The sequence below is a fragment of the Salvia miltiorrhiza genome, chromosome 5 (genome assembly GCF_028751815.1).
Source record: "Salvia miltiorrhiza cultivar Shanhuang (shh) chromosome 5, IMPLAD_Smil_shh, whole genome shotgun sequence".
NCBI lineage: Eukaryota > Viridiplantae > Streptophyta > Magnoliopsida > Lamiales > Lamiaceae > Salvia > Salvia miltiorrhiza.
This window is the reverse complement of record NC_080391.1, coordinates 53,619,852-53,630,724: the sequence shown is the minus strand read 5'-3', so window position 1 is coordinate 53,630,724 and position 10,873 is coordinate 53,619,852. Positions and strand designations below refer to the sequence as shown.

General features: G+C 32.4%; 2 protein-coding genes across 2 annotated transcripts; both read left to right on the top strand.

Moving 5' to 3' along the window:
* Positions 1 to 3,753: 3,753 nt before the first annotated feature.
* LOC131025052 (uncharacterized) lies at positions 3,754 to 4,567 on the top strand. The gene has a single exon (XM_057954646.1). It carries the CDS (start codon positions 3,863 to 3,865, stop codon positions 4,208 to 4,210), a length of 348 nt encoding a protein of 115 aa, XP_057810629.1. The 5' UTR covers positions 3,754 to 3,862; the 3' UTR covers positions 4,211 to 4,567.
* Positions 4,568 to 9,591: 5,024 nt separating this feature from the next.
* Positions 9,592 to 10,238, top strand: LOC131025050 (uncharacterized). The gene has a single exon (XM_057954645.1). The coding sequence runs from the start codon at positions 9,675 to 9,677 to the stop codon at positions 10,014 to 10,016; it is 342 nt and encodes a 113-aa protein (XP_057810628.1). The 5' UTR covers positions 9,592 to 9,674; the 3' UTR covers positions 10,017 to 10,238.
* Positions 10,239 to 10,873: the final 635 nt, after the last annotated feature.

Sequence of the window (10,873 nt, the reverse complement as noted above, 5' to 3'; positions counted from 1 at the left end):
TTATTTAATAATGTTTGAGAGTACTTAATTAAACTCTAATTATTTTAAGAGATGCTCGGCAGCTCGGTAAATAAAGTCGAGCAGAAAACGATATAAAAAGTAATGCGTGTCCTTTCCCGTCCACTTCAAGTCTTTTTCTTATTCCTTTTGTCTCTTCAACTCTATGAAAATAAATTATTCCTCATCCGTCTCTGAAATAATTTTTTGAAAAAAGAGACATATTTAAAATAAAATAATTGTATTGAAAATAGTAAAAAAAATGTTATAAATATTAAAAATAGTGAAAATATATTATAATTAGTATTGAGAGTAATGAAAATATAAAAAATAAGAATAAATGAAGTATTGTTAAAGATGGGGTAGTATCTCAAAATAAATAGAGTATTATTTTGGAGACTATAAAAAAATGAAATTATTTGGGAGACCGGTGGAATATTTTAAAGGAACTTTTTTGTCACATGTTTATTTTGACAACTCGATCATAATAATCGGTTGAAATTTATTTTTTATTTTTTTGAGCCGGCCCCCATGTTAAATTTGTTTTGCCGTGAAAGGAAATAGACCACTTTGTTTGTGCAACTTTTATTCTCTTGAATCTTTTTATATTGTTTGTGTGATTATTATTAAACATCTTCTTGAATAAATGATTGAAAAACTCGATTTATACCTTCGAAGACACACACGAGATGTATTATATAATAAGTATATCTATTTGCCATCCTCCAATATCATTTCTTTTAAATCACGTATCATACTAAAATGGGATAATAAAACGAAATTGATCAAGTAATTTAAAACAAATGAAAGGATGCATGCTCTTTTTCGATGATAAGTTTTTTATTATACGTACAAGCATTTTGATTTTGAAAAAAGGTATTTTTCGTACATGAACACTGAACGATCTATTTTTCAGCACATTAGTTTTCCATCAGTAAAGAATGTAAGGCTTTTAATCTCAATCAATTCAAAAATTTTAATCATCACGTGCATAAACAAAATATTAGGAAAATATTAAGAAAAAATTTACTTTATGTAATTCTAGTGATAAGTGCACCGCCAAAGATATTGAGAATCGCTAGGGATGACAATTTACCCGCAGGTAATGGATACCAGCGAAAACCCGAAGCTATTAGGGTGGGTTTGAGAGACATTTGATATCCACGGATAGTTTCGTGGTTGCAATTCACTATCCATTTAGTTCATGATATGGATTTGGATACTTACTATCCATACCTGCGAAACCCGTTTACCCGCGAAAATACTCGCCAATTACCCGTTAAATTTGTTATAAATTTATAATTAAATTTTATTTCGTGGGTATCCAATGGATAGTGGGTAACGGGTATCCGGCGGATAGTGAGTGGCGGGTATTCGACAGATAGCGGGTGACGAATACCCGACGGGTAGCGGGTTCGCGGATACCCGACGGGTAACGGGTATCCGCGGGTGACGGGTTTGGATACCATTTGATATCCATGGATAGTTTCGTGGTTAAAAATCACTATCCATTTAGTTCGTGGGTATGAGTATGAATAGTCACTATCCGTACTCGTCGTACCCGATTGCCATCCCTAAGAATCGCATCGTGGAGCATATATCAATACTGGTTAACACATAAATATTGAAATAGAGGATTCAAACGTTGTATTAAGATTATTATCACAAAAGTATATTAAGTGCATGCTTTATTTGGTTGATAAATTTTTTATGAAAAAAAAGGTACAATAAAAAAAAATTAATTTTTTTCTTTCTTTTCCTTTATTTTATACGAAAAATAATGCTACCCTTTTTTATTTCATTTTTTTTTCACTTAAAAGAGGGATTATATTATCTCTTTATTTTTTGTGTGATAATATTCGCTCTCTTCGAAGTGGAAAGTATGAATGAAAAATAGTGAAATTTTCTTTAAAGAAGAAATTTTTGTTATCCAACATGTTTTTCTCTTAATAAATTTATCAACCAGATATAACACACCCTAAATAATTAGCTTTAAAGTCGGTCTCCTGTAAGATGAGACTGGTTCTCACCAAGAGACTATAAATAAAAACTATGCGCATTTAAACACGTTAAATGTGTTAGCTCAGTGATAAGCTTCTTCTCCTACCATCTTAATATCTCAGGTTCAATATCTATTGAAATATTACCTTTTTTCATATCAGTAGTTATTAGTTATCTTTTCTTGCAATAATAATTACTCGACCAAATAAACTTAAAGCACACGTTCTCGTCAGTAAAAATAACAAATAACGTGAGAAAAAGTAATGATTTACAAATATTACTTTTATTCATGTCGATTATTACTTTTAATCATAATAATTATCACTTTAAATTATCCGTATTTTTTGACTAGGCTATAACTCGCGTCCAGCCCTCCCCAGCCCGCGCCCCAGTTCCATCCCGCCCCGCCGGCCCCGCCTCACCCAAATTTTTGCCGTAACTTTAACCATTATCATAAAATGAGCGCTTATTGTCCTTACCACGATTGTGGCATAGTTCGGTCGGTAAAGGTCGACGGCCACGATTTCTTATGCTTTCGCCATCGATTCTTGTTGTGGGCCATATTTGGTAGAAAAATAGGCTTATTATTTGACATTCAAAATTTAGAGTGTATTTGTTTGATAACATTAATGAAGTTGAGACTTTTGAAAACATGAATAGAACTAATTGGTGTTTGTTGTGGGATGTGAGGTGATAACTATAAATGTCAAACTCCTCACAGAATTGTGTTGAATTCTTTGCACAATATAAATAATTTTTTTATTCTTGAGATTTTTTTTTTTGAGGGAAACGTGAGACGAATTTTATTGATCACATGAACATGAAAAATGAAAATGATCCACCACACACACACACACACACACACATATATATATATATATTGATATACATTGTTTTACACACAAAATTATACTCTCTCCATCCCCAAAATAAGTTCCTCTTTGGGGATGACATGGGTTTTAAGGAAAAGTGGTAAAATATATTGATAGTGGAGAAAAATAGTACTCCCTCCGCCCCAATAAAAGTTGTCACTTTTTTTTTGGCACGGAGATTAAGAAAATGATTGTTATGTTTTAATTGAGTGTGACCCACCAAAATTAGTGAGTAATTTTTAGAAAGTGGCTTACAATTGTTGACCAAATTAGTGAGTAATTTTGGCATTTTTAGAAAGTGGCCTACAATTGTTGACCAAATTAGTGAGTAATTGTTGACTTAATTAAAGTAAACTTTTGTCATTTTTAGAAAGTAGCCACTTTTAATGGGACACCCAAAAAGGAAATGTGGTCACTTTTATTGGGACGGAGGGAGTATGTTATAATTAGTATTGAGAGTGGTGGAAAGTTGAAAAAGTATTATAATTAGTATTGAGAGTGGTGAAAAAGTGAAAAGTAAGAATAAATAAAGTATTATTAGTGGTGGGGTAGTTGTCCAAAAATAGAAAGAAAGAAAGAGGAACTTATTTGGGGACGTCCCAAAAAGGAAAAATATGAACTTATTTCAGGGACGGAGGGAGTATGATTTTTTAGATTAATATTATGATTGAAATCATTTAATTCGAGAATAAATTCGCATAAAAAACTTTTATGTTCCTGAAAATTTAATTTTTCACCCACGACGACTTGCAAAAGAGTCTTCTTCAACAATAAGCAGCATAAAGACTTGACTTCTCTCTTTTCCCCCTAAAATACTACCATCATCTAACGTCATAAATCATCACACGCTTGACGTCATACTCGATATATTAATAGCCCTTACTACTTCAAACATAAGCTGTAACAGAAGCCCTTGTCTTTTTTTTTTTATTGTTTTATTATTTTCGATTTTGGTTTTCTTTGCTTTTGAGTTTCTCTTCTCGTAATCTACAATGAAAATTGAGAAAAGAAAAAGGGCTGACGGCGAAGAATTTGACGGGAAAGGAAGTAAAACGCCGGAACATGAGGGCGGTGACGCCGTCGAGGTGGCGGCGCCGGGGGATGAGGAGGTGGAGGCATTCTTCGCTATACTGAGAAGAATACACGTCGCCGTCAAGTATTTCCGGAGGCGTAACGGCGGCCGCCAGTCGACGGCGGAGCCATGGAGCCCGGCATTTAAGCCGGAAGATTTCGTCGAAGTTGTGAAATCTACGGAAAAATCAGATCCACACGGAAATCCGGGTTTGGATCTCAATTCATGCCCGGCACCCGATGAAAGGGCTTTTTCAGATTCTATTTAACTTATATAATTAGATCGTTACTCATTTATTGATGTTCGATTAATTCTCTGAATTATTGTCTAAATTTGTAGATGATAATTACTACTCTATGTCCCAGAAACATCTTACTAAGTTAATTTTGTATTTCGATGATTGGAAAAAAGATCTCATGAGTTAAAAATAGTGATAATATAAAAAGTGATGATAGTAATTAAGTATTAATTATTAAAATAAAAAATGGTGATTTTTTTGTGATAATTGGTATAAATATGTGAGAATGGTAAAAATAATACTAATTAGTACTCCATGGAGTAGTATTATTTTTAAAATAAATTAAAAAGATGTTTTGAAGAGGGACAAAAAAATAATACTAATAAATCCATTTTACAGAGAGTATAATACAAATTGGTTGCACCCCACCAGAAACTGTTGTCTAAATTCAAGACGATAATTAATTCACCGAATTATTGTCTAAATTCAAGAAAATTAATATAAACTGTTTGCAACCCCACCGGAAAGATCTCTACTGTGTGTGTATATATATATAGATATCTGCATACAATATTAAGCGTAAAATTGGAGACGGGAGGAGCACAAAATTCTGGGAGCATGCATGGACGGGCACAAGACCTCTAAAGCTAGATTTCCCTAGACTTTTCCAACTTACTGGTAATAAGGAGGCAACAATTAGTGAGTTCGGAAAGTGGGAGAATGGAGGGTGGAGTTGGGAGTTGAAGTGGCGGAGGAACCTTTTCCAGCGTGAAGTCGAGGCTGCTAACGAACTGATCTCTTCCATCTCTTGTGCTTCTCTTGTTGCAGGGAATGTGGATGGATGGTGTTGGAGAGCAACCAAGACCGAAACCTTTTCAACAAAATCTGCGTACGAACTAATCAAAGCCACAAGGAATCAAGAATTGACAGCACATCCGAACAAGGAGTTGATTGCCAAAGTTTGGGATACACCCGCTCCACAGAAAGCGAGAGTCACAGCATGGAGAGCACTGAGAAATCGACTGCCGACCTGTGACAATCTGGTGAAGAGGAACATTCAGCTCGGCGTTGAGGAGGCAATGTGCAACGCCTGCTTTCACCAAGTTGAATCTGCAAATCACTGCTTCTTAACATGCCCAAAAGTGGAGGTAATCTGGAATGGTATTTTTCAGTGGTTGGGATTCACCGAAGTTAGACAGCAGCGAGTCGCCGAACACCTGGATTCATTTGCACAGTTGGGCAGGAGTAAAAGGAGCAGGAAATTCCTTACGGCACTGTGGATCTGCATGATTTGGCTGATTTGGAAGTGGCGGAATTCCAGCAGATTCGACAGCAAGTTTGGTGACACCAACAGTTTGATTGGGGAGATCAAAGTTAGAATGTGGAGTTGGATTAAAACTTTTGGTTTGTTAGACCTAGATATTAGTTTCTCATCTTGGTTTACTGGGGAAATTAATATTTTCATTGTCTAAACTCTTTTGGTACCTCTGGTACCTTGATATCAATATATCACTTTTCTGATAAAAAAAAAAAAGATATCTGCATACAGTCTATATGTGGTCGTTTAATATTGATAAGTTTTATGTACATAAAAAATTAGTGAAATTGTGACCTATCCTTAACATAAAAAATTAATACTATTGTCAGAGAAATCAATACCCAATAAAATACTGAAGTAACAAGGAGTAATAATATTAAGTAATAGGAGTAATAATATTAAAATATTATTTAGAGGGTGTTTGGCTAAACTTATTTTAAAGAACTTATAAACTTTGGAGCTTATAAAATGTTTCAAAAGCTTATAAGATGTAGTTTCTTAAAAGTTTATAAATTATCAAAGTGTTTGAGTATCAGCTTATAAGCTAGAGAGAGAACTTTTAGTTAGTGAGAATAAACTTTTGTCAAAGAGTAAAAAATTGAAGAGAAATGAAATTAAATGATAGATGATGAAAATAAAAAATCATAGTTGAGTTATTTTTGTAAAATGAACGTGTTTATAAGAAAATCATAAAATAAGTTGGGGTAGAGATGCTTAAAAAAAATAAATTTGGGGTAGATTAATTTATTTTTTGAAGAGCTTAATTTTACAGCTTATAAGCTCTTTAAGATTTTATTTTGTTAAACACTTTGAAAGAGTTTATAAGCTTCTAAACAACTTATGAGCCATTTTAAAGAGCTTATAAGCTCAGCCAAACACCCTCTTAGTTCGTTAATAATACATCTAAATAATGGACAGATCGAGTATTAAGCGTCAGGGTATAATTATACCAATAATAGTACGTAGTAATATTTTTTGTATTTTGTACTCATTAAATTTAAATAGTTTTCTTTTAATTCCATACCCTTTATCTATTTTTCTTTTATTTCATTACAAACACAAATTGGCAATATAGACCGCAACGTGTGCGATTTGGATCTCACTCATTTATAATTATGTATTCCCTCCGTCTCATTGTAAATATCTCATTTTTCATAATGAATGTTTCATTACAAATGCATCATTTTTTTGACAACATATTCTCTCTTTGTATTTAATATTTAAATAATTTTCATCAATTTATTTTATGTATTACTTACACATTTCTTAATTTTTATGCTCAAAGTAATTGAACATTTGTAATGAAATGCATTGAGTAATTATTTATGGTGCCTCTAAATTTAAAATACAGTTCGCCATTGCACCAACATACAAAAATTTGACCATGCATGAAAAACTATTCACTAAATTGAATTTAAGATAAAGGAAACTTACACTATAAGACACTAATTACTTACTCAATCCTAGTCCAGCTTTTCTTCCGTGAAGAATTGATAATCCTTTATCAATTTATCAAAAATGAGGCGGACATAATCACTGAAAGGTACACATGCATGAAATATCGAACTCGAACTCAATGTGTCGTGTAGTACAATCTACTATATATTATTCAAATAAATTTATAATTTTCGCACATATTTTAAATAGTTATACTTATGAGATTTTTCATCATAATAAGTTCTCCCTCTGTCCACGAAAAATGGGATATAATTACTATTTTTTGTGTCTATAAAAAGTGGGGTATTTTTCCTTTTAGTAGATGACTCCACATTTTTTTATTATCTTTTATCTTTACAAATAGTCCTTTCTTTGCAAAAAAAAAAACTTTTAATTTAATTTGAATCATTAATTTCTAGGGGTGAGCATCACGTCTGACTCGGACGGACCGGCCTGGATCGAAGACCCGAAAATTCTAAAAAGACGGACCGATCCGAATTGAAAATTGCTTGAGGACCGACCTTGGATCGGACCAAAACCGAACACCGGGTCTGACATAATTTTCAGAATTAAAACTTGAAAAATTTCATACGAACACATTTATTGGTCTCAAATATTCTCAATTACAACAGCAACAAAAACATAAATTACTTTATTTATTTTAAAAAATCAATTTATAAAAATATAAATTGAATAATTAGGTTAGGTACAAATTAATTAGGTTTGATTTGAAGGACATGGAGGTGACCAATTTTTTAGCTTTTACCAAATTTTAGTTATGTCAGAAATTAGATAAAAAGCAATTTAATTATATAAATATATAGATTAAATAAATATTTTATAGGTACGGGTTGGTTCGGATTCGAGTGGGTTTAGACCCGAACTGATCCAAAAAATAATCAGTCCCTAAAAACTAATCCGGCCCCAGACCATGTGTGTCTTTTGGGTCAGTCTATTTCGAATCCAATTCATCGGTCCGAATCGGTGTGATGGATTCGATTTGAATTTACTCACCCCTATTTATTTCATATAAATGGGATTATTTTTCTATTACATATTATTTATTTTATTAAAATTTGTGACCAAAATATATGTCCCATTTTTTTGTACACAGGGGAATATCTTTCAGTCTATTTATTTCATAAGCGTGTTTACAAACACATTAATTTTTTAAGAAAATAACTTATAATTAATCGAAAACGGTGACAGTGGATCACTAAATTGACGTACCGAGCAAATGAGTTTCGGATAAGTATATAATGCTTCAAACTCTATACGTTTTTATAAGCTAGACTAGGCAAAAAAAACATACTACTTCTTTCTCCGAATTTAAATAGTGTCCGAATATTTTCTACCTGACTCTCATATTTCATTATTAAAATAATTAAAATACAAGTAGTACACAATACGCCATTAAAAAGTACTGTAAAACGCTAGATTGCATGTGTTTTTTCAAAAATTAATAAAATAAACATAAAAAAAATATTTTAGGTAACATAATAGTTAAATATATATCACGAGTTCACATTCAATCGCTATATAAAATGAAAAATAAAAAAACAAGAGAAGGAGAAGAAGACCAAAAACATGTAAGGCATATAAACATTTCCATCCAAAAAAGAAAACACAAAAACTCCTGTGAACAGGGACGGATCCAGAACTTTTTTATTGTGGGGGCACAAAATAACTATCAATATAAAATACGTTACAAAAATTACTTCATTCATTTCCGAAAAAAAGTCTCATAGTTTGCTGGACACGAATTTTAATAAAATTATTAAAATTGTTGTAAGTAGAATTAATGTACAATTTATAGGGTAGTGTTAATACAAAAAAAATGTACATTATTAATTAAAAAGTAAAATAAAAGTATAATTTATAGGTAAATATAGGAGATAATATGTAGGATCTAATAGTTCAAAAAGTGAAGTGATATTTTCTTTCGTGGACAAATAAAAATAAGTAAGTGAGACTCTTAGGAGTATATAAAGTATTAAAGTGTATTGAGGATTGAGAGTTTAAAAGATTAATTATTTATTATATATTTTAATTAAATATATATATATATATAGTAAAAAAAATTAAAAAATTATGGGGGCACGTGCCCCGACAACGGGAAGCATAGGTCCGTCTCTGCCTGTGGAACCAGTTTTATGGTGAAATCGGCTTTCCAATTACACCACTTCAACATATAAATAACACTTTAACATTTTAAGGTGTCATTTATAATGAAATTCAGTAAAATAACTAAATTCCTTTAATTTTGAAAACATAAACAAATCAATCATTTTTTTTTTCTATTTAACTAATTATAGCTTTGACTATATAGCATCGCTCAATCAAGTATGCTTAGAAAAATCTGTATCCATTAAATTAGTCGCACACGACATGAAGTATGAATTGGAAAGTGAGCAATGAAATTAATGATGGGTTGGTTTAAATTTAAAATTTAAACGGTAGGTAGAGAATTAAGATGATGATGATAGTAGGAGGTGCAATGACGTTTGTAACGTGACGCAATTATATATACAGCACCTTTGTTGCCCACTCGTACATATGATTCCTCTTGGAATTGCACACCTAATATTAATAATATCGTCAGATATTTTGTTATTTTCAAAGGTCCAACGAATCTGAGGCTCCACGCGTCATCAAACGACGTCACATTGTACGTCCGTTGAAAACGGACGTCGCTATAAATTGAGGCTTTCACACCGAACCTTACCCACCAACCAACCAATGGAGAAGAGAAAACGGGGAGACGACGGAGGATCCAACGGCGGCAGGAAGGCGAATCCGCGAGATGACGGCGCCGTGAAGGGGCCCGTGCCGGCGGATGAGGAGGTGGAGGAGTTCTTCGCGATACTGAAGCGGATACAGGTGGCCGTCAAGTATTTTCAGGACCGCCGCTGCGCCGAGTCTGAGATGAATGCGGCGGCGCCGCCGCGGTGGAGCCCGACGTTTGAACGGGAGGATTTTGACGGAGTGAGGAAGGAGGGTGAGAGGTCGCAGGGAAACCGAAGTGTGGGTTTGGATCTGAATTCGGATCCGGGCTGCGATGTTTCGGATCGTGGTGATTAATGCAATTTGTGAAGTTAATTAACTGATGCTGTTTGTTTGATTTTTCTTTACTTGAAAAGTCATAGAGATAGAGTTTGTACGTATTCTAATTTTCTTCTAATGGTAGCAGAATATTGAAATTTTGGGAGCGGTATCCATCATTATGTTTTTATTATTAGAGGTTGAATGATTGTAATTAATTTTTAAGCATAATTTTATTAGATTTCAAAGTTCACAACTCAATTCTAAGTATTGTACAGAGGTTAATTGACTAAGCATAATTTTGTTAGATTTGAAAGATCTGAACACAATTCTAAGCATGAGATTGTAAGACTATAGCTGACTTATATAGCATTATTTTCTGATTGTAAGACTATAGCGGACTTATATAGCATTATCTTCTCTGGACTTATATAGCATTATCTTCTCTGTAGTTTGAATTATTATAATTGTGTTTTAAGCATCATTTCTTTGAAGCTTAATAGATCATTTATGACTTATGATCATTATCTCGTTTGAAATTTGAAAGACCATAATTGAGTTATAAATATCATCACTTTTGGAGCTTGAGATAACATCATCAAATGTAAAATTTATATTAAATCATAATTGGAATTGTCAAATCTCTAGCAAAATAAAAATTCATTCTTAAAATTTAATTAATAATGATATATTCGCTTGTAAATACACAAACTTTTTGCACTTTCTGAAATTTAACACGATTTTTATTTTTTGCTCACAAATACATGAATTTAACGCCTTTTTTGATTTTTTACAATAACAAGAAAAATTTATAATTTATTGGTAAATATTAATTGATTTATGCTTTGTAACGTATTAGAATATAGATAATTGATAATTGCACTAAATAAATAAAT

Bases quoted from the DNA above. Each gene is read 5' to 3' on its own strand.
- LOC131025052 (XM_057954646.1), top strand. From the start codon at position 3,863: ATGAAAATTGAGAAAAGAAAAAGGGCTGACGGCGAAGAATTTGACGGG.
- LOC131025050 (XM_057954645.1), top strand. From the start codon at position 9,675: ATGGAGAAGAGAAAACGGGGAGACGACGGAGGATCCAACGGCGGCAGG.